Source organism: Camelus dromedarius, chromosome 10, assembly GCF_036321535.1.
Source record: "Camelus dromedarius isolate mCamDro1 chromosome 10, mCamDro1.pat, whole genome shotgun sequence".
NCBI classification, from domain to species: domain Eukaryota; kingdom Metazoa; phylum Chordata; class Mammalia; order Artiodactyla; family Camelidae; genus Camelus; species Camelus dromedarius.
Genome location: NC_087445.1, coordinates 73,597,140 through 73,621,884, shown reverse-complemented (window position 1 = coordinate 73,621,884; position 24,745 = coordinate 73,597,140). Strand labels below are relative to the sequence as shown.

Sequence of the window (24,745 nt, the reverse complement as noted above, 5' to 3'; positions counted from 1 at the left end):
ATCTCTCTGTTTCATTTCTTACAACTGTATGTGAATCTACAATATCTTAAAAAAAATTTTTTAGTTAAAATTTTAATTTTAAAAAAAGTTTTATAAAAGCAGGTCCCAGAACCACCTTTTTCCCTGTGACAAAACCAACCAGTGCAGTGTCAGAGTTAAGAAGGCAGGGTCCGGAGTCAGTGCTCCCACCAGGTGAAGCCCTGCGAGCTATCATTGGTCACTCTGTGAGGCCCTGGAGACCTAACTCAGCCTCTCTGGGCCTCAGTTTCCTCTTCTGTCAAATGGGGGCCAGCTTGTGGGGCCACGTGAGATTAGACACAATGATGCAGGTGAGTGCCCGGCACAGAATATCTATTATCTTGACTCCAGCAAAGGGAAAGAGCTAGAACCAGACGCTTCCTCACCCCTCCTGCCCAAGGCTCTGCGTTTGCCAGAGTTCTTATGTTTTCCTCCACAGAGCCCCACAAAGTCCCTGACGAGGAAATTTTTCAGTAACAGCGACTATAACTGGGTGTTTCATGAGCTTAGTGAATCCCATGACACCCTCTGAGGGGGGTGCTATCTTATTCGCATCTTATGGATGAGGAAATGGAGGCTCAGAGATGCAAAGCAACCAGCCCAAGGTCACGGAGCTAGAAAGTGGTGAGGCAGGATTTGAATCCAGGTCCGCAGCACTAGAGAGCCAGTGTTCCTAACCACCACCCCACACTGCCTTTCCCCAAACAGATGGTTACCCCCATTTGACCCACGACAGTGAGATTGTATGACACCCTGACTCTTGGCCTGGTGTTCCTCCTGCTACGTCCTGCTCCCTGAATACAGAGCTTCTGGCTGAGCTGGGTGGCCCACCTGCCCACCTGTCCATGATGAGGGAGTTCATACTCTAAGTCGGGGCCCTGGGGGTCCAACTGACCCCCACATGAAGGCAGCCACAGTCTCAGGCCAGACCTCCCACACCCAGCCGCCCCCTCCCTCTTCGGATGTGGCTGGGGATGCCCTAGATCCACGTTCTCGAGCTGCCGGCCTGGACCTGGCAGCCTCCAGGGCCTGACACTCACTGTGGACATTCAGCATGACGTCCTGGCGATCCTCGCCCACTGCGCTCACGGCCACGCAGGAGTAGCTGCCTGAGTCCGAGGCCCGGACACTGGCCAGCGTGAGGACCCGGCCCCCAGGGAAGACCTGCGCCCCAGAAGGAAGCCCACATGAGGTCATGCACCTTCACAAGCTGGCCCTGCTGGCCGGCACACCTGGGCAGCCCGCCCCAGACCCCCAGAGCCCCCCACAACGCAGGGGAGCTGTGAGCTGTACCCAGACCTTGGGACCTTTGCCACTGATGGCCAACTGCACTGGTCTTCAGAAGGAGCTCCCCGGAGCAGAGCTGTGGCTGGGGACCTTTTGAAATGGGGCTGGTCCCCGAGTGTAAGAGGCACAATAGATTTCAAAGAGTTTGTACAAAAAGAATGTGACATGTCTAGTTAATAATTTTCTATAATGGTCATGTGATGAAACGATGCTTTTGGGGTATACTGTGTTAAATAAAATGTATTATTAAAATTGGTTTCACCTGCTTCTTTTTACACATCTTAACACTGCTACTAGGAACTTTACAATTCCATGTTTGGCTCATGTCTGTGGCATGTGGTGTTTCTGGAGACCATCTGGCTCTACACTGTTAAGCAGCTCCAGCCAACCCTTCCGGGCCGTCACTGCTTCCCTCGCACCTTGGTGCTCCCAGACCCTGACCTCTGCTCCCAGCACCTGCTGGGGCACCAGGGAGGTGAGCCGGGACCACCCAGCCCTACTGACCTGGAGGCTGGAGGTCCCTGCAGTGGACACGGGGTTTCCATCCTTCAGCCATATCAGCATGGGGCTGGGGACTCCAGTGGCGTTGCAGGTCAGCCGAACCGGGGTGTGGAGCAGCACGGGGCCTGGCAGGCTGGGCGGCAGCGTGATGCGTGGAGGCACTGCAGAGCCAGGGAGACACAGGGCACGGGCTGAGCCCCCCGGGGACGAAGCAGGCAGGGCCTCTGACTAGGCACCCTCACAGGACCACACAGCCACACACAAGAGCGCAGGGCATGCCACTCCACAGTTCTCATCTCATCCTTCTACCTCCACCATAAGGCTTCCATAGAAACTAAGGCTCAGAGAGGGCAAGTCACCTGCCCAAGGTTGACCAGCTAGGAACTGGCAGAAGCAGCACTTGAACTTGGGCCTCTGGTCAGCATGAGGTCATTACCATGGGGATAGTGTAGGGTAACAAGGGTTGGGGATCCCCGGGCAGGTTCTGTTTCCCAACTCAGAGGTATCAGCCTACAGGTGCCCACTCTTGGGCAGAAAATGGCCAGAAGATTCAGTTGCATCTGGAAGGCCTGAGCCATGATGCTTGGGGCCCCAGCCTCTTGTCCAGCTACCCTCTTCTCTTAGGATACAGACCCAATCTCTCCAGCTCCATCTGGACACCAGCACACCTGGCCTCTCCTCTCACGGTTCTGTAAGCTCCAGGCCCCCGGCTTCCTTCCAGTTCCTCAAATTCTCTACAGCCTCAGGGCTTGGCATGTGGTCTCCATTTAGCTATCCAGCTCTCAGAGATGCCTCCCGGGACTCCCCAGGCCAGGCCAGCACCCCAGTTCCAGGCACTCACCTTTCCTAGGTCTTATCACAATGGAACAGCACTGTGGGTAAGTGCCCAGCCACTGTGTCCTTGACTAGACTGACAGCTCCCGGGTCCGTGTGGCTCGGGGCCGCAGCCCCAGGGTCTGCCCAGGACGCGCACGGGAACAGCTCGTCCTACTGGGCTTCACTTTACTGCACTTTGCAGATGTTGTGTTTCTTTTACAAGTTGAAGGTTTGTGGCCGCCCTGCATTGAGCAAGTCTGTCGGGGCCAATTTTCTAACAGCATTTGCTCATCTTTGGTCTCTGTGTCACATTCTGGTAATTCTCCCAATATTTCAAACTTTTTCGTTATTGTTGTATCTGTCATGGTGACCTGTGATCAGTGATCTCTGCTCTTACTACTATGACTCACCAAAGGCTCAGATGATGGTTAGCATTTTTTAGCAATAAAATATTTTAAATTAAGGTATGTACATTATTTTTTTAGACAGACTACAGTATAATGTAAGCATAACTTTTGTATGCACTGAGAAACCAAAAAATTCATGTGACTTGCTTTATTGTGGTGGTCTAGAACTGAACCAGCAATGTCTTCAGGGTCTGCCTGTGCTCAGTAAATGTGGTTGGATAGAAGATAGATAGATGGAGGAATGAATGTTTGAATAAATGGTTGGGTAGATAGACAACTGGATGGTTAGATGGGTGGCTGGATGGACAGGCAGGGGGTTGGATGGATGGCTGGATCAATGGCTGGGCAGGTAAGTGTTTCTGCACATAGGTGGAAGAATGGATGGATGAATGGATGGATGGAAGGAAGGAAAGATGAATGAAAGAAGGATGGATGAATGGATGATGGATGGTGGGTGGAAGAAAGAAAGGATGGATGACAGATGGATGAACAGACTAATGGACAAATGGAAGGAAGACAACTTTTCAGACAAGGCTCCTTTTAGTTACAGGGCAGCTCACCATTGACCCGTAGGCCATACTGCAGCTCTGTGCTGCCTGCCACATTGGATGCCACACAGCGGTAGCTCCCAGCATCAGAAAATCGGGCTTGCTCAATGCGGAGAGCTCTTCCATCAGCTGACACCGTCACTCCCTTCCGGGCAGAGAGAGGCTGGCGGCCCTTGAACCAGGAGATATCTGGAGAAGAGATGAGAGATGATAGGGGCCCTGCCAGCCCTTCAGACCGTGCCGGTGTCATGGGCATCCAAGAGAGGCTTCCAGGGTGGCCACATGGTGTGCCACTATTTCAGGCACGGGAGAAAGCCAGCGTTCTCCACGAAGTGGGGCAGGGACAGAACAGGGCAGTGTTGTCTGAGATGGAACCCAAGGCAGAGAGGGATGCAGCCTGGGGCAGCCAGGAGCCAGAAGAGTCAAAATCAGCCCCACCTCATCTCCTCCTCCCCCTGCCAGGAGACCACTCTCGAGAGAGAGCTTTAGAGGAGAACACGGTGCACCCAAGGCAGCAGCCTCAGAGGTATGGACCGACTGTATCTTCACTTCCTTATACCCTGCCAGGACCCGTCCCAGAATAGGGTTCCCCGCCACCCCCCCCCCCCAGAAGAGGGCAAATACCTCCAGGGCTCAATACCCCAGACAAAGCAGGGGAGACTTGGTTCACATGGGGGACAGGAAATGGATCCTCTTCCTGGGCCCATTCTGTCTGCCCAACACCCACCCCAGCTCCCAGCCCATTCCTCAACTGCTTCTCCAGAGCAGAGGCCCAGACAGACGGCAACTCAGAGGTCCTGGTTCTCACCCCAGCCCCGGGGCAGCCCTGTGAAGCTGCAAACTCAGCAGCAACCTGCAGGTTTGTTTCAGGCACCAGCACAAAGGCTCTGGGCCATGGTGGGGACTGGTGCTTAATGGGCACTGGATAAACAGCTGGTGAGAAGGAAGAGAGGAACATGGGGGTGGGGGTGCTAATTTCATCCTGTTTGGCGCACAGCCAGAGCGGTCCCTGGCACTGGCGGGCCTCTTTAGATGGGGAACTGGCGCTGGCCGGAGGCGGCTTTCAGCCCAGAGGAGAGGTCTTACCAGGAGAAGGCACGCCTGAAGCCAGACACTCCAAGGTTACGGAGGCATTTTCCAGCACTGCTTTGTTGACCGGGCCTGGCTCGATGTTGGGGGGCACTGGGGAGACAAGGAGAGCCCTGGCTTGGGGGGTGCAGGCTCTAGGTGGCTCATCTCAGCCACTCCCAATGCCCCTCCCCGGCCTTCCCAAAGGGGCTGGACAACAAGCCTCCAAAACAGCTCAAGTCCGCTGACCAGGAAACGCCGCTCCTGACCCAAGTGCAAGGCATTGGGAGGCAACCTGCGTGGCAGTCGTACAACAGGGACGACCCTGGTGCCCGACCCCGAGGAACAGACATCAGCACAGCGGGGAGGTGGAGCCCAGGCAGCCACGAAGAGTGACAAGACTGACAAGAGCGGGGATGTGCTCAGACACACAAGGACGTAAATGAACCCCATATGAACAAGCAAAGGCAAGTATGATTGAGACCAAGGCCGTCTACTGACAATCCATCCAGCAGGAAACAACCAGAAGGGGCCACAGAGCAAATGACTCTCTTCTTCTAAAGTTAAGGACATGACATTGATTTTAGAACCCCAAGCCCTCCCGGACCCCCCATGGCAGCCCCGCGAGCCCTCAGTCACCCACCATCCCAGGCCCAGGCTCCGCCTCCGCCCGTGTCCTCACCCAGCACCTTGAGCGCCACGTCCCTCTTTCTCTCCCCAGCCAGGTTAGTGGCAACACAAGTGTAGATGCCTTCGTCCCTCAGGTCCACCTTCTCAATCTGGGCGGGGAGGAGAGCGGAGAGGAGGAGGGGCAAGTGTGTGCCAGGGATGTGGGTGGGGCCAGGGGCCCAGAACCAGAGGGTGGTCAGAGCGACACTGGGACGTGGCAAGTGGCCAGGCTGCTGCTGACCCCAGGGCAGTTGAAGTGAGTCGTGGGCAAGGCTTGGCTCTGGGGGTGGAGCTCTGAGCCACGCATTCAGATTCCAGGGGATCCCTCTGATCTTGGGGATATGCCCCTTCCCCTACTTTCTCCCTCTGATAGCTGAAACACCAGGGACCTCAACTAGGCTAAGGGCTCCCTTCTTTCCTCAGACTCAGCACCCCAGTGAGCATTTCCAGGATGAGTGGACTCTGTTCGTCCTGCCCCCAGGCTGCCAGGGCCCTGGTCAGGCTCTACAGGGCCCCTAAAAAGCATCCCCTCCACCTGTGCCAGGTTGGCCCGCCAGCCCTGGGACCCTTGCATGTACCTGCAGGTTCCCCCCCGAGGCCGCCAGGGCCACCCCATCCTTCCACCAGCGGAGGCTTGGGGTAGGCACCCCAGTCCCTGCACATCGGAGGGTCACAGGCTGCAGGAAAGGGGCTGTGATGTTCTCACCCCCAATGATGACCACCGATGGGAGCTCTGGGCAGAGGAAGAGAGAGGTAGGGAGGGCCTGGTGAGGGTCAGGAGGGATGCAGTGGGCACCCAGAAACTTCCTCAATGCCTGGGGGGTGAGGAAGTGACCTTGCAGAACTGTCCTCTAGCCTCTCCCTACTCAACCCACCAGACACCCGGCCTTGGGGGAAGAGCACCAGACTGGGAGCCAGTAGAGCAGGTCTTTCCCTTTAAAATTCTCCCATCCATCATCCATCATCCAACCATCATCCATCCAGACATCCGTGTGGGCATTAACCATCTACTCTGTGCCCCACACTGCACTAGGCACAGGAACACATCAGAGAAAGCTCTGCACCACCCTCAGAGCTCCCAAACTGGGCCATGGAGATGAGCAACCAAATAAGCAATCCCAATACAGTGGGTGGGGGGCTATGGCCATGAGAGGCTGGGCAGTGCAGATTATAACCATGGTAGAATTAAGGAGGGCTTCCTGGAGGAAGGGGTGTTTTAGGACAGACCTGAAAGGTAGGGAGGAGCTAAGCAGGCAAAGAGGAAGAGGCAGAGGGAACAGCATTTGCAGGCTTAAATAAAGGTAAGAAAGCCGATGTATTTTAAGAGTTGAAGATCAGTGTGCTCAGCATAGAGCAAGTGCCAGGGAACAGGGGGTGGGGTTGGGGGGAGCTGAGGAGGGGACTAAGGGTCTGTGGACTGGGCAGATGACAAGTGTGGTGAGCAGCTAAGACCACCCTCTCACTCCTGTGTCTCTTTGGGAAGCTGGGAAGTCCAGCCTAGAGAAGACTGGCTCCATGACCTCCCCACGTCCCCTAGGCCTGACAAAGGCACAGAAGACCATGACCTCTGCCTTCACCCTCCAGCATCTCCAGCTACCACTGCCCCAGAACCCCAGGCCCCCCTCACCTTGCACAGACAACTCCACCTCGGCCGCAGCAGTGCCCGCTTCATTGGTAGCCTGGCAGGCAAAGAGGCCCGCATGGTCCAGCTCCACATGGTCGATGTGCAGGGTGGTCCCCTGCGAGGCCACCTGCACACCGGCCAGCTCCTCGGCCGGGCGGCCATTCTGAAGCCACCTAAAGTGTATGGAGCGAGACAGGTCAGCCTGAGGCCAGGGAAGGCAAGGGCAACAAGACAAGCCAGGGGGCCTGGCAGCATCTCTCCTGCTCTCACATCCCTGGCTCCATGGCCTCTTTCTTGCCCCTGGGAAGGGAAGCATCTCCCATCCCCACCCATCCCACAAGCATGCCCTCTCTACTCCCACCTCAGCCCCCCAGTTCTGGCCTCCACTGCCCAATACGCACTGGATAGCGGGCAACGGGGAGCCCGAGGCCTGGCAGGGAAGTTCCAGGGGCTGTCCCACGAGGGTGGTCACCTGGCCCAAGCCTTCAGCCACCAGGAGCTGCGGGGGCACTGCAGGCAGGAGCCACCACTGGGTGTTTGGGAAAATTCCAGTCCCAGTGCCACCAGACCAAGGCCAGCCTCACCTCACCCTCCAAGTCCCCCCATAAATGGGCCCTCCTCCAGGAGGCCTTCCAGGACTACCAGGTCGCGTGAGTGGTCCCCCGACCTCCCCGCACGCTTGGTCTGTTTACTTGGTGTCTGTCTTCCCACCAGACCCAGGGCTCAGGAGTCCCTTCTGCCTGTCCCCTGCCTCATCTCAGAGTTAGTGGCTGAGAATTGTCTGTGGAGTGGAAGCAGCAGGAAAAGGACCCACCCACCCGCCCCCAGAGCCTGCGCCCACCACCCAGCTTTGGGCCTCAGGGAGCTCTCCATAAATGTCCATCCCACTGATCCAGAGCGTCTCGCAGAAGGCAGAGCTGTGTCCTTCATCCTGGCTGACCTGACCCAGCGTCCTGGGCAGGAGCAGGGACCCTTGATCCCAGGAGCCAACCCTGCCCCCTCCAAGCCCCAAGGGGCCCCCATCCCAGGTCTCAGTGTCCTCATCTGTCTCCTTTTCTGTCTCATGCAACTCAGGGAGCACTGGTCAATTCTCCCCCACCTTCCATCCCCTCCACACGCAGCCCGGGGGACTCGGGTGGGACAGGCCTGTGCTCACCTTGCACCTCCACAGAGTACTGCAGCACGGCCTCCCCCGCGGGGCTGCTGGCCACGCAGCTGTACAGGCCTCCGGACGCTCCCCCCAGGCTCTCCAGGATCAGCACGCCGCCGTCCGCCTCCACCCACGTCCCGTTGCTCTCCGCCACGGGCAACCCCTCGTGGTGCCAGGAGAGGGTGGGGGGTGGGCGGCCTCTGGCCACACACTCCAGCGCCAAGGACCTCCCGGCCACGGCCTTCACCACGTGAGGCCCTCCGCCAGCACCCTCGATGGTGGGCGGGACTAGGAAAGAGGCGTGGGGGCTGCTCAGGGGCCAGCAGCCTGATGAAGCCCCTCTCTGACCTCCTCCCATGTGAAATGCCTCCTTCCTTCCTCCGCTAGCTGAAACCCCTGTTCAGATGTCATCCCCTCTGGGGAGCCTCTCCCAGACCCCTGGCTGGAAGCCCTCCCTCCCTCCCCTGCCCCTTGGTGGTACCCACCCCAGACACACTTGCATCTTTTCTCCATGCCCTGCTACCCCAGTGAGCTCTTGGTGAGCATAACAACGCTTGTCTGTGCGTGTCTCCAGCATCTGCACAAAGTAGGCCTCGATATCCGCTGAACTCAAAGTGGTGGGTTCCCCTTGGGCCCCAGACCTGAGCCTCTGCTCCTACAGGCCCCTCCCTGACCTGAGGAAGTGGGCGGACCCTGGCCCAGGTGACCCGGCCCATGCGGGCTCCTAACTCAGCCAGCAATCCAGAGGGGGGGCTTCTCTCTCCCCCCTGGGGAGGGCCCCCAAGTTGCTGAGCCCACAGAGCCATCGCCAGGAGAAACAGGGAGATGAGGGAACGGGATGGGCTTCTCAGCCGTGTTTGGGTCACAAGCCCCGCTGAAAACACACACATGCATTTTGCACTCCATTTCCAGGAGGACTTCAGATCCCCAAATAAGAGTCCCTGAGCAGGCAGCTGGGCTCATCTCCAGAGGTTGCCCTTAGAGCCCCCACATCCCAACTGCCCTTTGGGGTCTCCAGGGCTCCAGCACCCAAGCCCTTTGCAACTTGTATCTTTGGGGACCAGAGCTCCAGAGATGACTCTTCACAAGAGGCCATGATGACCCCACCAGCCTGCATTCTGCCCTCTCAGCCTTCACCTGCTCGGACCCATCCCTGCCCCCACACACACCCCTTCCTCTGCGTTCTTCGCCTGTCGTGAGAGCCAAGACCCTCCAGGCAGGCCAGCCCCAAGGGCAGTAGCACAGGATTCACAGTCAGATGCTCTAGGTGTGAACTGGGTCCCCTCACCTCCCAGCAGGGCGACCCGCCCCAGAGCCCACCAGGCTCACCCACGAGTGGGGAGACATGGGCCCTGGTCCCTGTAACCGTGCTGCTGTGAGGAGCCCCGGGAGGGCTGACCACAGGAAGTGACTGATTAAGAGCAGTTGGTTATTAATGATCACGGGGGCCTGAGTGCAGTTTCATGAAGAGCCCTGGGGGGAGACCTGGATTCCTGACTTGCTCTGCCCGGGCCCCGAGACAGGCCCCCCTGTTCCTGACCTGCTCCTCGCCCGTCTGAGGCGGCTCAGACGAGCGGAGATGACCCTTCTCCGTGGGTAACTCCTCAGTCGCGGTATCCTGGGCCCCTGCCGCTCTCCTCACCCTCCTTTGGAGACAGCTGGAGGCCTCCATGGCCCTGAGTCCCTCGTACCACCCACCCCGGCTGACTGACCGCTGCCCCTGGCGGCTCACCGTAAACCTCCAGCCTGGTGGCCTTCTCCACGTCCCCCACGGCGTTGCTGGCCTTGCAGGTGTAGATGCCAGCGTCTGAGCCCCGGGCCCTCTCCAGCTGCAGCTGCCGGCCGCCTCTGGTGGAGACGACCCCAGCACCAGGGAGCAGGGGGTCCTCGTCCTTGAACCAGGTGATGTCAGGAGTGGGGATGCCTCGGGCCTCACAGAGGAACCGCACGGGGTGGCCCTCCATGACAGCCACCTCGCTTGTCTCGTTGGAACCCCAGATGGTGGGAGGTGCTGAGGACAATGGTGAGGGGTGCGGTCACAGGGAGCCTGCCCCTCACCGAGGCTGCTGGTGTCCCATCCCTAAAGGCTGCATGCACGTGCCCCTGGGCCACAAGCACTGCACACATCACAGGCTTCTACTGCAGGGGTGGGGAAGCCGTGGGGGACGGTGCAGGGGAGGTGGGGTTTGGGGACAGATGGGAGAGGCAGGCTTGGGTGACAAAGGAAGCAAGCCTGGCCATCGCAAGAGGCGTAGAAGCTGGGAGAGGGCCCCAGGTCAGGCTCTGGACCCCACTTTGCCTCTAACTCGCTGTGTGACCAGCATAGGTCACTTTCCCTCTCTGGGGTTCAGTTTCCCAATCTGTAAAATGAGGGACTGAACTGGATCAGGGGTTCCCACAGGGCTGGTCACACACCACAAGTGGTACCCAAGACAATCCTCAGGGCACACGGGCCTGCATCTTATAACAGAGCAGCTACACCCTCCCCAAATCTCCTTCCTGCCCAATTACAACAAAGGAAAAGGCGTTTGGTGTGTTTGGTGCCAGTGTGTTCCTAAACGTTCTAGCACTTTCTACCCTGCCCTTTCTACCACATGCAGGCAGCTCGCGCCTGAGGGTTTCCAACATCCCTCTTTGGTTGCATTTGTTTCCCCAGCTTCCTCCCCCGAAGGCCAAGTGGCCCTGGTTCCTACTTCCCTGTGAGATATTAAACATCCTTTTAAATAAATGTGTTTCAGTGTAAAGAAAAGTGACTTGATTTATAGAAACAATCATCCTGAGTGGAATCAGGAATCGTAAAATTTGTGACGCTCAGATGGGATTTGGGAAACAGGCCAGATTCCCTCTGTCTTTCCCCCATCCACCCACCTCCCCCCCAAACAACCCTGCTTTACTGGACTGGGGGCTCACTCCTCATAGGCCCCCATTTCTCTCCTCACCCCTCCCCATGCAGTGGTCAGCCTGTGGTGGGGGCTGGGAAGAAGCCGGGCTCACAGTGAATTCTGAGCTGGAAATCCTTGGCCTGCTGGCCTGCTGGGCTGAAGGCCACGCACTGGTACCGCCCTTCATCCCCCAGGTGACTGCTGGTGATTCTGAGAACCTGGCCATCCTCCTGGAGCTGGACGTGAGGGTCCCCGGGGAGAACAGGTCTGGAAAGATGGTGGAGAAGACTGCCAGTAAGGCTGAGACACTGGCAGGGGCAGGCTGCACGGAGGAGAGCCTGCTGCTCAAGAAAAGGAAGACTGAAAGATTCACAGTCACCAAAATGTGCCAACAGCCCAAGCGCCCATCAACAGATAAACAGATAAACAAAAAACCAATGGGTCAATGAGGAAATCAAAGCTGAAATTAAAAAATACCTTGAGACAAATGAAAATGAAAGCACAACCACACAAAATCTATGGGACACAGCAAAGGCAGTGCTAAGAGGGAAGTTTATAGTGATACAGGCCTCCCTCAAAAAAGAAGAACAATCTCAAATAAATAATTTAACCCACCAGCTGAATGAACTAGAAAAAGAAGAAAAACCCCAAAAGGCGGCAAAAGGAAGGAAATTATAAAGATTAGGGAGGAAATAAATAAAATACAGATTAAAAAGACCATAGAAAAAAATCAATCAAACCAAAAGCTAGTTTTTTGAAAAAGTAAATAAAATCGATAAACCTCTGGCCAAACTCACAAAGAAGAAAAAAGAGAGAGCACAAATTAGCAAAATAAGAAAGGATAATGGAGAAATTACAACAAATAAAATAGAAACACAGAATATCATATATGAGAATATTATGAAAAACTATATGGAACCAAACTGGATAGCCTAGAGGAGATGGACAAGTTTCTGGAAACATACTGTCCACCAAAACTGAATCAAGAAGAATCTGAACACTTGAACAAATCGATCACTAGAACTGAAATCGAAATAGCAATAAAAAACCTCCCTACAAATAAAAGTCCAGGACCGGACAGCTTCACTGGGGAATTCTACCAAACATACAAAGAAGAACTCATACCAGTCCTTCTCAAACTCTTCATTCTATGAAGCCATCACCCTGATACCAAAACCAAGCAAAGACACTACCAAAAAAGAGAATTATAGGCCAATATCACTGATGAACATAGACGCCAAAATCCTCACCAAAATATTAGCAAATAGAATCCAACAATACATAAAAAAGATTATACATCATGACCAAGTGGGGTTCATCCCAGGGACACAAGGGTGGTTCAACATACGCAAATCAATCAATGTAATACATCACATCAACAAGAGAAAGGACAAAAACCACATGATCATCTCAATCGATGCAGAAAAAGCATTTGATAAAATTCAACACCCATTTATGATAAAAACTCTCACCAAAGTGGGTATAGAGGGGACATATCTCAACATCATAAAAGCTATATATGACAAACCTACAGCCAGCATAGTACTCAACGGTGAAAAACTCAAAAGCTTCCCGCTAAAATCTGGGACAAGACAAGGATGCCCACTATCACCACTCCTATTCAACACAGTCTTGGAAGTCCTAGCCACAGCAGTCAGGCAAGAGAGAGAAATAAAAGGGCTCCAAATTGGAAAAGAAGAGGTGAAAGTGTCACTATATGCCGATGACATGTTACTATATATAGAAAACCCTAAAAAGTCCACACAAAAACTACTAGAGCTGATCGAAGAATTCAGCAAGGTAGCAGGTTACAAGATTAATGTTCAAAAATCAGTGGCATTTCTTCACACTAACAATGAATCAACACAAAAAGAAAGTAAAGAAACAATCCCCTTTAAAATAGCACCCAAAGTAATAAAATACCTAGGAATAAATCTAACCAAGGAGGTGAAAGAACTATACACAGAAAACTATAAACCATTGATGAGGGAAATTAAAGAAGACTTTAAAAAATGGAAAGCTATCCCATGCTTTTGGATTGGAAGAATCAATATTGTTAAAACGGTCACACTGCCCAAGGCAATCTACAGATTTAATGCAATCCCTATCAAATTACCCAGGACATATTTCACAGAACTAGAACAAATCATAATAAAATTTATATGGAACCATCAAAGACCTAGAATTGCCAAAGCATTACTGAAGAGAAAGAAAGAGGCTGGAGGAATAACTCGCCCAGACTTCAGACAATACTATAGAGCCACAGTCATCAAGACAGCATGGTATTGGTACAAAAACAGACATATAGACCAATGGAACAGAATAGAGAGCCCAGAAATGAACCCACAAACTTTTGGTCAACTAATCTTCGACAAAGGAGGCAAGAATATACAATGGAATAAAGACAGTCTCTTCAGCAAATGGTGTTGGGAAAACTGGACAGCAGCATGTAAAGCAATGAAGCTAGAACACTCCCTTACACCATACACAAAAATCAACTCAAAATGGATCAAAGACTTAAACATAAGACAAGATACAATAAACCTCTTAGAGGAAAATAAAGGCAAAACATTATCTGACATACATCTCAAAAATGTTCTCCTAGAAGAAATAAAAGCAAGAATAAACAAATGGGACCTAATGAAACTTACAAGCTTCTGCACAGCAAAGGAAACCATAAGTAAAACAAAAAGACAACCTATGGAATGGGAGAAGATCTTTGCAAATGAAACCGACAAAGGCTTGATCTCCAGAATATATAAGCAGCGCATATGACTCAATAAGAAAAAAATAAACAATTCAATCCAAAAATAGGCAGAAGACCTAAACAAGCAATTCTCCAAGAAGACATACAAATGATCAATAGGCACATGAAAAAATGCTCAATATCACTAATTATCAGAGAAATGCAAATCAAAACTACAATGAGGTATCATCTCACACCAGTCAGAATGGCCATCATTCAAAAATCCACAAATGACAAATGCTGGAGAGGCTGTGGAGAAAGGGGAACCCTCCTACACTGCTAGTGGGAATGCAGTTTGGCGCAGCCACTGTGGAAGACAGTATGGAGATTCCTCAAAAGACTAGGAATAGAATTATTTTATGACCCAGGAATCCCGCTCCTGGGCTTATATCCAGAAGGAACCCTACTTCAGGATGACACCTGCACCCAAATGTTCATAGCAGCACTATTTACAATAGCCAAGACATGGAAACAGCCTAAATGTCCATCAACAGATGACTGGATACAGAACAAGTGGTATATTTATACAATGAAATACTACTCAGCCATAAAAACCGACAACATAACGCCATTTGCAGCAACATGGACGCTCCTGGAGAATGTCATTCTGAATGAAGTAAGCCAGAAAGATAAAGAAAAATACCATATGAGATCACTCATATGTGGAATCTAAAAAACAAAGACAAAAACAAAAAAACAAAGCATAAATACAAAACAGAAATAGACTCATAGACATAGAATACAAACTTGTGGTTGCCAAGGGGGCAGAGGGTGGGAAGGGATAGATGGGATTTCAAAATTGTAGAATAGATAAACAAGATTATACTGTATAGCCCAGGGAAATATACACAAGATCTTATGGTAGCTCACAGAGAAAAAAAATGTGACAATGAATATATGTATGTTCACATATAACTGAAAAATTGTGCTCTACACTGGAATTTGACCCAACATTGTAAAATGATTATAAATCAATTTAAAAATGTTAAAAAAAAAAAAAACAGATAAACAAAATGGGGTTGATTCCTATGATGGAATATTATACAGTCATTAAAAGGGATGAAATACTGAAACCTGCTACAATGTGGATGAACCCTGAAAACTGTGTGCTAAGCCAGACACAGAAGGCCATATATTGCATGACTGCATGAAATGTATACAAAATATAGGGAAATCTATAGAGAGAGAAAGCAGATTAGTGGTTGCCAGGGGCTAGGAGAGGGGAAGAACGGAGGAGTACAGGGTAATGGGTACAGGGTCTCCTTTCGGGGTGATGAAATGCTCTGAAACTAGACAGAAGTGATGGCTGTGCAGCACTGTGGATACGATAAACACACTGAATTGTGCCCTTTGGGATGGTGAATATCATATTAATTCCTTAAATACCTTAAAATAAAAAATATCTTTAAAAAGTCTTTAAAATAAAAGGTAGACTGGCTGAGTGATGAGAAAACACTGCCTGGCAAAAGCAGGGTCTCACCTGGGTGATCTCAGGCGGGAGTGCCTCACAATGCCCTCTGCCTGGGCCCTGGGTGGCTCGTGCACAAGCTCCCACCCTGCAGAGTTCCACCTCCCAAGCCCCTCTCCATCCGGCCCCTGCCTTTCTCCACCCCCACGCTACCGCTGTTGGCGGGTGAAACCACTCACTGCCCGTCCTTGGTCCATTCCACCTGGGGCGTGGGGACCCCCGAGGTCCGGCACTCCAGCTCCACCCCTGCACCAGCCAGGCCCAGCACCTCCTGGGCGCCCCCAGCTCCAAGCACGGAAGGTGGGACTTGGGGAGAGAAGGGGTAGGGAGTGAAAAGGCTCAAAGCCTGCCGCAGGGCTTTTGCATGTACAAGTCCCCTGCCTGGTGAGCCTTTCCTCCTCCCACACAGCCCTCCTGGGAAGCTCCCCAAGCCCCTGGTTGGAGAGGCACCTGCTCTGTGCGTCCTCAGAGGCCCGTGCTACTCTTTTGTAGCACATAACACAACAGTAATTACTCAGCTAATGACGTTACTGTCTCATGTCTGTCCCCATGGCTCTGTGACCACAGGCCCAGGTCTGCCATGGGGCCCTCTGTGCCTCCGGCTCCCAGCAGGCAGTCTCCCCTCTCCCCTGGCCCACCTAAGAGGGTAGCGGCTGCACGGCCAGGCACCCTCGGGAGCTGTAGGGGCTCAGGCCTCACTCACTGAGCACAAGGAGATCGAAGTCCCTCTGGGCAGTCCCAGCCTGGTTCTCGGCCCGGCAGGAGTAGAGGCCCGCATCGCCTTCCTGGATCCTGGGAAAGTGGAGGGCCCGGGCCCCGTCCAGGAGGCGGTGGCTGCCCACCTTGGGGATCTGGGCAGAAGAGGCCACGGGGAGGGGGTGAGTGGGGTCTGGCCACCCCCCAGCACCAGCAATGAGGAAACTGAGGCCCAGAGAGCTGATTGGTGACTGGAACCCAGGGTTTCTGATTCCCGGAATAGTGTTGTGCCCTCTCCACCATGCAGCCCCTTGGGCTTCATCGTGGGACCACAGTCCCATGGCCCTGAGCCCCAGTGCATCCCCAAAGACACCTATCACCTGTCACATCTCCCCACCACACATGGCACATGAAAGAACCCATCCAGAAGGCCTGAACCCAGTCCAAGTCCCACCCACAGCCCATCCACCCCAGGGGACACCCACCAGCTGCCCATCCTTGAGCCACACGATCTCAGGGGCCGGAAAGCCATTCACATCACACTCCAGTGTCAGGGACTGCCCAGCCATGCCTGACACGTTGGCCTGGCGCCCGTCCTCCCGAATGCTGGGGGGCACTTGAGAGCAAGGAGAAGCGGAGAAGCTGCCCCCTCCTCAGGACAGCCGCAGCCACTGGGACCCCGTCTGGACGAGGCAGCCCAACTGCTGCTCTTCCCCAGATTCTGAGTCCCAGGATGTCCGCCCCCTCAACACCCGATCTGCCCATCAGGAGCCTGTGGTCCCGGGAATGGCCTCAGCATCCTCGCCAGGGGACCTGGACCTGGTTGTGACCAGGAACTGTGCCCCTCTCTGTCTCTGACATTCCACTTTGTAAGATGCAGAAGCCCCCAGATCCAGCTGGTTCTGCACCCAAAGTATTGTCACGGTCATCTGGAGGGTTCTCCAAATCGGAATCTCTGAATGTGGGGTCTAGGTTAGTCTTTGAAACAAACTTCCCATGGCAAGCCACCCGATTAGGAACCATTAATGTTTAAAACTGCTTCTCACCCCTTCCACGAGCCCACATTAAGGGGAAGCGGTCCCCTCCTCCAGGACACAGCACCGTGGACGGACAGAATATGAGCCTCGGGTGGTTTCAGCAGCTTTAATGGGAGGTGGGTTTGGGGACCCTCCACTGTCATCAGCACTCATTCTTTTCATTTGGTGGGGGAGGTAATTAGATTTCTTTCTTTATTTTAACAGAGGTACTGGGGATTGAACCCATGCATGCTAAGCACACGCTCTACCACTGAGCTCTACCCCTCCCCACCCCATCAGTGCTCATTCTAAAATGAATTCACTACTAGGCCATTTAAAAGGCCATTTAAGGAGTTCCAGGTTCTCCTTCACTGTCTCTGTGGGTCTCTCTGGGGAAGGGGATGCCCACGCAACCTGCCACTCTCCCCACGCCCTCAGGCCCTCCCGGACAGGCACCGCGGGAAGGGACCTGCAGCCCTCCCTGCAGCGAGCCTTCAGGCCGAGGAGCCAGGACTGCCACACCGAGGCACCCCGGGTACCAGCGGGAGGTGTGTACAGGACGTCCCCCGGCTCTAGGGTCCCTGCTCACCGAGGACCACCAGCTTGGCCCTCCTGGACGCGGAGCCTGCCTCATTGGTGGCCTGGCACTCGTAGTCTCCGCCGTCTGTGGGAGAGACGGAGGCCAGGAACAGAGAGCCTTCATCCAACACCGCCAGACCCGGCCGGCCACACAGGGGCTCCGAGGACGGGCCCTTCCGCCACGTGACCTGTGGCTTGGGTGTCCCTGGTGGGGCACAGAGTCATCAGCACGAACACCTTGTCCGCTTCCCTCTCCACACCCACACTGCCCCACTCCTTGTGCAAATGTCTGACCCTGCGGTGGGGAGGGGGTCCCAGGCACCTCCTTGCCCCCCAGGCTGGAGGAGCGGCCCTCAGAGCGGCAGGTGCTCACACACCCACCGCCTTCCCACCCAGCACTGCGTGTCCATGGCCTCCCAGCTCCTGGGGTGGGTGACAGGCATGGGGGCCACAGACTTTTCTGGCTCCCTTCTCAGGGGCCCCATCTCATCTGGAATTGTACCCCCACCAGCACTCCCAATCCCCTCGCCCACCCTTGGCTTTCTTTTTTTTACCCATCACCTCCAACTTTCTAACGTACATAAGATATACTTCTTTATGGGTTTTTTTTTTTTTTTGGTCTATTGTCTAGTTCCCCCACAAGGGCAGGGTTTTTGCTCTGCTCCCTGCTGCACGCCCAGCCACAAGCCCAGCGCCTGGCACACAGTAGGTGCTACAGGAATGAACGAGCCTGCCGTGCTCAGCACCCATACTGTCCCATTGGATCAGCGCTTAGACACGAGGCCTGGCACCGCTGACGACAGATGCCCGGCCCCACCGTGAGCACCACAGTCCTCCTGGAGCCCATTCTCCGACACTCCTCATGTCAGACTGTCCAGCATCCGGCCCTGCTACCAGACCGTCAGCTCATCTGGCCTGGCACACAGTGGGTACACAATGAACAGCTGCCCCACTGGGCCTGGGCACACAGTAGCCCTTGGATCGGTGCTGAAGAAATGACCCAGCCTTCCAAGTGGCACACATGCCCGTGAGGCCCGGCACCCAGTGGTCACAGCAGGGCTCAAGGTCCCGGGAGCCCCAGCTCTGCAGACTTGCTGAGTGACCTCAGGACAAGGGCCGCCCTCACCCATGGCTCCACCTGCTCAGCCCACACCTGCCTTCCTACCTTCACTGGCACCGAGCAGGAGGGGAGCCTGCAGCTCCTCCATCACCCCATCGACGCCCACTGCCACCACTAGTCAGCGGGACTCACAATCACTGCTAACACCAACGATCATTAACAACACCCCCTCTATCTGCCGTCTCCCCCGGCAGCAAGGTGCTCTTTGTAAACACACTCTCTCTTTGCCTCACTTGCTCTTTTCTCTGTCAGCCGCAGAGGGGGAAAGGCGGTAGGAGGAAGGGGTGGGCCACCCCATTATGGCGGGACAAGATTAAAATGCAGCACATCCAAGGCATCCTGGGTGTGGTCTCAGTTCAGGATGGCCCCTGCCCCACCCACCGTACGGACTGCTCCACCCTAAGTGCTAGGGATGCTACACGGTGGCCGTGAGGGGAAGGGAGGGCCCGTGGCCACCAGAGCTCTGGGATCTCTAGGCTACTTAATCCCACCTCCCACCTCCCACCTCCCGAGTGCCTTGCTTGCTGTTACCAGGGACTGGCACAAGGTGGCGCACTGGTCAAAGGCGGGACAACAGCCAATCCAGGTGGGCAGCTCTGCATAAGGGAGCCCACCTGGCTCCCAGGGGTCCCGCCTCAGTGCCTGCCTCCCACCTGCCTCTCCCTCTGTCTGTTCTACGGACTTCCCTGGGCCCCGTGGCATGAGGAAGTGCCAGCTCTCCTGACTCCTGTCGGTGGCCACTTGCCCCTTAGACACCCAGACACCTGCCCTTCTAGAAAGCGCCATCCATGCAGTGGCGGTGGTGGGAGGGAGGGACAGCACATCCTCACACCAGTCATAGGAGGGCCCCACCCGGGCAGGCAGAGGGATCCGCCGGGAGGCTGTACAGAAAGGCAGAATCATCCATCCGGTTAACACATTTTGCCGAGCCCCTACTGTGTGCCAGGCATGATGCTGGGAACTTAAACTCCTGTTGTCCACTGGACCTTCACAGCAGCCCTGTGTGGAGGGATGGGTGTGACCCCACTGTACAGCTGAGAAAACTGAGGCTCAGAAAGGAGGTGGGAACCACCCCGAGGTACACAGCCTGGGAGGACTGAAGCAGGGTTCAGTGCTGGGCAGTTGGCCAAGGGGTGGCTATCTCGGCCCCACACTGTGCTGTAGCCCCAAAGGGCTGGTTTGCCCAGGACCACGTGAATCATCTGTGAGAAAGTCTGGGGTTTGGGGACAGGCAGGGGCCACCAGGCATTGATCCTAGGATACTTGGGCCTTCCTCTGCCCCCTCTCCAGGCACAGAGGGGCCAAGGGCTTAACAGGCACTCAGGGCTGAGGTCAAGGCAAGTCACTCTTTGTGAGTTACCTTCTGCCTGTGTGACCTTGGGCAAGCTGCTTAACCGCTCTGGGCCTAGATTGCCCCTGATTTTAAAAAAACAAAACAAAAACAGCTAATGGTAATCCCCATCCTACAGGGTTACTAATGGGAAGTACCTGGCGTGGCCCTGGTAGGAGTGAGGAACCCGTAACCCTCCACACCCATGCGCACTGCCCCCAGGGTGTGACCCAGGGTGCCGGAATGTGGGTGAGTCTCTTGCCCCACCCGGCCTGCCCGGGGCCCAGCCTCACCTCTGGCAGGACAAGGCAGGCTGGCGTTCTCTCCCGCTACTCTCTCCAGCAGCCCGCTGGTCTTATCGGCCCCCCAGTGCGGCGGCTCTGGCGGGAGGTGATGCGGCCACACTCACATCCCCGAGCCCCAAGCTTGAGGCTCCCCCCAGAAGTCCAGGGCCGGTGGACAGGGCATTCCCCTCCAGAACGCCAGCTGCGCCGGCTCACCTCCCGCATAGTGGCCCACGGAGCAGCCACCAGGGCCACGCACGCCCCCCATGGGCTGGGGGGCTGAGCTTGGGCGTCATCCTTCCCTGCACTCCCCTCATGCAGTTCAAATTCATAATGGTGACAACGCTAGCACCACAGATCCAGATCTTTCTGTGCACCAGGCACTTTATACACATGCTTTCACTGACCCCTTACGTATTACTGGACACAATTTGTAGGGTCAGAGAGTGTAAACGACTGGTCTACGGTTGTCCAGCTGGAAAGTGGGAGAAGCTGGACTTGGGCCCCAGCGCCTGCAGCCCACCCCAAGGACGGAGTCCCCCAGGGGCTGGTGAAAGCTGCCCGACACCAGGCGGCCCCCAGCCTCAGGGGCTGGGGGCTGGGAGGAGGGAAGGCGTCCAGCAGCTCAGAAGCCCAGGCTGCTGTTGTGGGGAGGTGGGGGGGGGGCAAGGGGGACTCACCCAGCACCCTGAGCTCCAGCTCCCAGGCGTCCACCCCGGCGCTGCTGGAGGCCTCACAGCGGTACGTCCCAGCGTCAGCGGTTTGGATGGCTGGGAAGTGGACGGAGCCCTCAGGCCCCCCGCCCTGCAGGGCCACCCCGTCCTTGGCCCAGGTCAGCCGGGGCTCCGGGGTGCCCTCAGCCACACAGTTCAGGTCCAGAGCGTCTCCCGCCAGCACTTTCAGGGCCCGCGGGCCCGGCTGCACCTGGGGGGGCACTGACAGGGCCGTGGGGAGGGCTGTCAAGGCAGAAGGCCCGGGTGGGGGTCTCAGAGCCCAGACCCGCGGAGACGGCCAGGCCTGCCACAGGGCTCCCCTCACCCCTGGATGTCACCAACAGGCAGAAGTTGTCCTGGGAGAGATCCAAGTCTCCTCGTTTCGTCAGAAAACGACAGTGGGGCCCCCCATGTGAATCCCCCGATTAAGTAATATCAGCCTTTTGCGTGAACACACAGGCTCTCATCAAAGAGTCGCTCCTCCGTGCTCAGTCCCAGCCCCAGCCCCAGCCCGCATATACCATTTGAGAACCACCAGCTAGGAACTACCCAGCTCAGTGATGGATGGGGACACTGAGGCCCAGACGGCGGCCAGACTGACTCAGCATTGGGGGTGAGGATAGGGGGGCAGCATGCACAGAGGGGGAGGTTCAAATCCCAGCCCTGCCCCTCGCTGGAGCCTCAGTTTCCTCCCCTCACAAAGCCGCCCCCGGATGAAAGGAGATGTAGCACTAGAGCCGCCAGCACGGAGCCTGGCCAGCAGTGGTGCCAAAAATGTTGTGGCTAGACTCACTCTTTCCCTTCCCTGGGGTGGGAGGAGAGTGGGTTTTGTTTCTTCCGCATTTGTGTTTTCTAGTCACTTTCCCATCGTGCATCTCATTTGGTCCTTCCTATGGGGTGGGTGGTGCCACGCCCATTTTGCAGATAAAGAAACTGAGGCTCAGAAAGGTTGTCACTTGACCAGAGTCACCCACTCCATCAGCTGATAGGAGCTGGACCAGCCCCAAGTCTGGGTCTGTGTAACCAGGAGTCCAGGTGGCTTCCTGTGGGGCCAGACTGAGGGAGTCCGGAAGAATTCTTGGAGACAGGGACAAGTGTCCCAGGCCCTGGGAGGAAGCCGGCCCTTTTCCTCCCCATGGGAACATGACCCCTGGACAGAGGTCGGCTCCCCCACCCCGAGCCCCGAGCCTCACTGTCCAAGACCACAAGGGTGTTTATGCCCTCCCCACCACTCCGCCACCAACTCTTGCTGAAAATGAGAAGTTTCCACTGTACTGAGTGCCTGATGACATTGATACCCCTTCTGACAACTATGGGATAGGCATTATTGCCCCCACTTTACAGAAGAGGAAACCAAGGCTCAGAGACGCCAAGCAGCTGGCCTAAGGTCACACAGCCAGTCGGTGGCAGAGTCAGCATTCAAATCCAGCTCTGCCAACTCAGGCTCTGCTCATCACCCCGCCGCCCTGCTTCCTTTTCTCCCATACACTTATGCAAACCCACAGCAAAGCTTTGAACCCCTCCATCTCTGAACCTTCTCTGTAAAATGGAGAGTGAGCTTAGATCAGGGGTCAGCTTTTTGTGTAAAGGGCCAGATAGTAAATATTTCAGGCTTTGCACGCCAGATGGTCTCTGTCTCAGCTACTCAACTCTGCCATCACGGCAGCCACAGATGATACGTAACCGAACACGTGTGGTGGCACTCCAATAAAACTTGTATTTATGGACACTGAAACTTGAATTTCATGTAATTTTCACAAGTCACAAAATATTATTTGTCTTTTCTTCCCCAAACATTTAAAAATGAAGACATCATTCTCCACTCGTGGGCCGTATAAAAACAGCAGGTAAACCAGAGGTGGCTGAGGGCGGTGGTCGGCTGACCCCCGTCTTAGGCGATTCCTCGGGGCTGGTGGAGACCAGCCCCCCACCTCTTTGGCGGAGTGACTCCAATGGCTGCTTCTGTGAATGAGACCTGGACACCTAGGTGAACGCCCACTCCTAGGCCCGCCCTAAGCTGAGACCAGAACCCCCCCTCCCAACCTCCAAGTCCCCACGGGCACTGGGCCCTGCCCTCTGTTCTCCGGGGGCCTCTGAACAGCAACTCAGGCCCAACCAAGGGGTATGGGAGAGGGAGAGAAGAGGGGTGAGGAGGAGGAGAGAGAGTGCTTGAGGAAGACAGGAAATAGGGTTGCCAGAGGAAACACTGGAGGGCCAGGAAGAGGTGACAGCCTGGCATGGAGATGGGGAGGGGCTCTGAGAGGCCAAAGAACGAGGCGGGGGTGCGTGAAGCTTGCCACCAGCTCAGGTCCTACCTTGCACCCCGAGGATGTAGTACTGAACGGCGGATCCTGCAGGGTTACTGGCTGTGCATTCATAGAGGCCACTGTCACTGACCTGGGCCTGGGCCAGACGCAGGGAGCCCAATGGGAGGAGGTGACGCCTGTGGGAATGAGGGGCACTGGTGAGACCCCAACTGACCCCACCTCTGCTGGAAAGGCCTCAAAACCCAACTTGAACCAGCTGCCTCCTCCAGGAAGCCTGCTTGGAGTGTGGCAGTGTCCACCAACCAGCCTTCACTCCTCCCCCTGCCCTGCCTCCACTTCCCCAAACCACCAGGCCAAGGCCGGGTCCATTCCAACTGGTGTAACAGATAAAGAGCACTGGACTAGGAGTCCACTGGGTTGGGTCTGACTTTGAACCCTTCCGAGCCAGGTGAAGCAAGTCTGTTCACCTCTTAGAGTCCCCATTTCCTCATCTGTAAAATGGGCACACACAGAGGGCCTGTGACTGGGGCTGGTGAACAGATTCCACGTGGGCTCAGCCCAGGGCCTGGCACTTGGTCGCCAGAAACTCCCCCTCCTCTAATGCACATGCCTGCGGCTCCTCCACCCTGCTCTGAGAGGGGGCGTGAGGTCTTGTTTGAAGACCCCTCCCACAGCTTCCACGGAGAAGCTGCAGCCCCGAGGCCTTCTGCGTTAACGTGCCAGGGCTGGGCAGACTCCGAATCCAGTGCTCTTTGGTGTCCTGTTGTCCAGTGCTGTGTTGCGCCCTCAGGAGGAAGCAGTTCATCACTGCCCTCCCCAATCCAGCCCACCTTGCTGAAGCCACCTGGCACCCATCCCACAGGGATCTGGGACCCCCAGCCAGGCTCCTGCAGCTGGGCTGGACCCCAGGGGGCCCTTGCAGACATGATGTCACCAGCCCATATGTGCTGGCTCTGTGTCGCCCCTGCCCTCCTTGAACTGGGAGGGCAGCTGCGGCCGCTGGCCCCGGCTGGCCCCAAGCACAAGCAGCCAGCACGGAGGCAGGGGACCCCAAGGGCCCCCCAGCCTGTGCTCATCAGGGTATAGCTGGGCTCCAGTCCTGCTCCCACCCCCCTCTCTGCTGAGTCTCAGGTTCCTCCTCCGCAAACAGGGATGACAGAGGAGCCCCCATCTTCCGAGCAGCTGCAAGCAAAGTGCTGAGCTGCACACATCAATGTTGCCGGTCAATGTTGCCGGCCATTTACTCTCTGTGCAACCTCAGGCAACTAGCTTTGCCCTGCTGGTCCTGTCTCCCGATCTGCAAAGTGGGGTCATAATTACTCTGCTCAGCAACCCCCTCCTCCAGTTTGCCCTGAGCACCCAGCAGGCACCTGGAGCAAGTTCTCTGAGGACAGTTGTAAATGATCCACTGGGTAGTGGTCTCTAGAGCCCAGGCACTAGGCTGAACCAAGTGAGTCTGACCCTGTTCTGCCATGTGCTTGCTGTGTGTGGTTGGGCAAGTCACTTAACCTCTCTGTGCCTCAATTTTCTCCTTTTGGAAAATAGAGACAACAGTG

The 24,745-nt window shown here is 55.4% G+C and overlaps 1 protein-coding gene across 1 annotated transcript in view; it reads right to left on the bottom strand.

Annotated features, from left to right (window-relative positions):
* The window catches only part of HMCN2 (hemicentin 2), a 150,051-nt gene that overhangs the window by 62,021 nt on the left and 63,285 nt on the right, over nt 1-24,745 (bottom strand). The window contains exons 23-40 of the mRNA XM_064490616.1: nt 23,238-23,365; nt 20,890-21,144; nt 20,219-20,305; nt 17,486-17,680; nt 16,366-16,496; nt 15,888-16,035; nt 15,364-15,490; nt 11,083-11,237; nt 9,821-10,099; nt 8,095-8,376; nt 7,340-7,448; nt 6,942-7,111; nt 5,893-6,047; nt 5,328-5,424; nt 4,664-4,759; nt 3,590-3,766; nt 1,810-1,967; nt 1,059-1,182 (exon numbers count right to left, since the gene is read on the bottom strand). Of these exons, the coding sequence (XP_064346686.1) occupies nt 1,059-1,182; nt 1,810-1,967; nt 3,590-3,766; nt 4,664-4,759; nt 5,328-5,424; nt 5,893-6,047; nt 6,942-7,111; nt 7,340-7,448; nt 8,095-8,376; nt 9,821-10,099; nt 11,083-11,237; nt 15,364-15,490; nt 15,888-16,035; nt 16,366-16,496; nt 17,486-17,680; nt 20,219-20,305; nt 20,890-21,144; nt 23,238-23,365 (2,873 nt within the window). The remainder of the gene's footprint in view (nt 1-1,058; nt 1,183-1,809; nt 1,968-3,589; nt 3,767-4,663; nt 4,760-5,327; nt 5,425-5,892; nt 6,048-6,941; nt 7,112-7,339; nt 7,449-8,094; nt 8,377-9,820; nt 10,100-11,082; nt 11,238-15,363; nt 15,491-15,887; nt 16,036-16,365; nt 16,497-17,485; nt 17,681-20,218; nt 20,306-20,889; nt 21,145-23,237; nt 23,366-24,745) is intronic.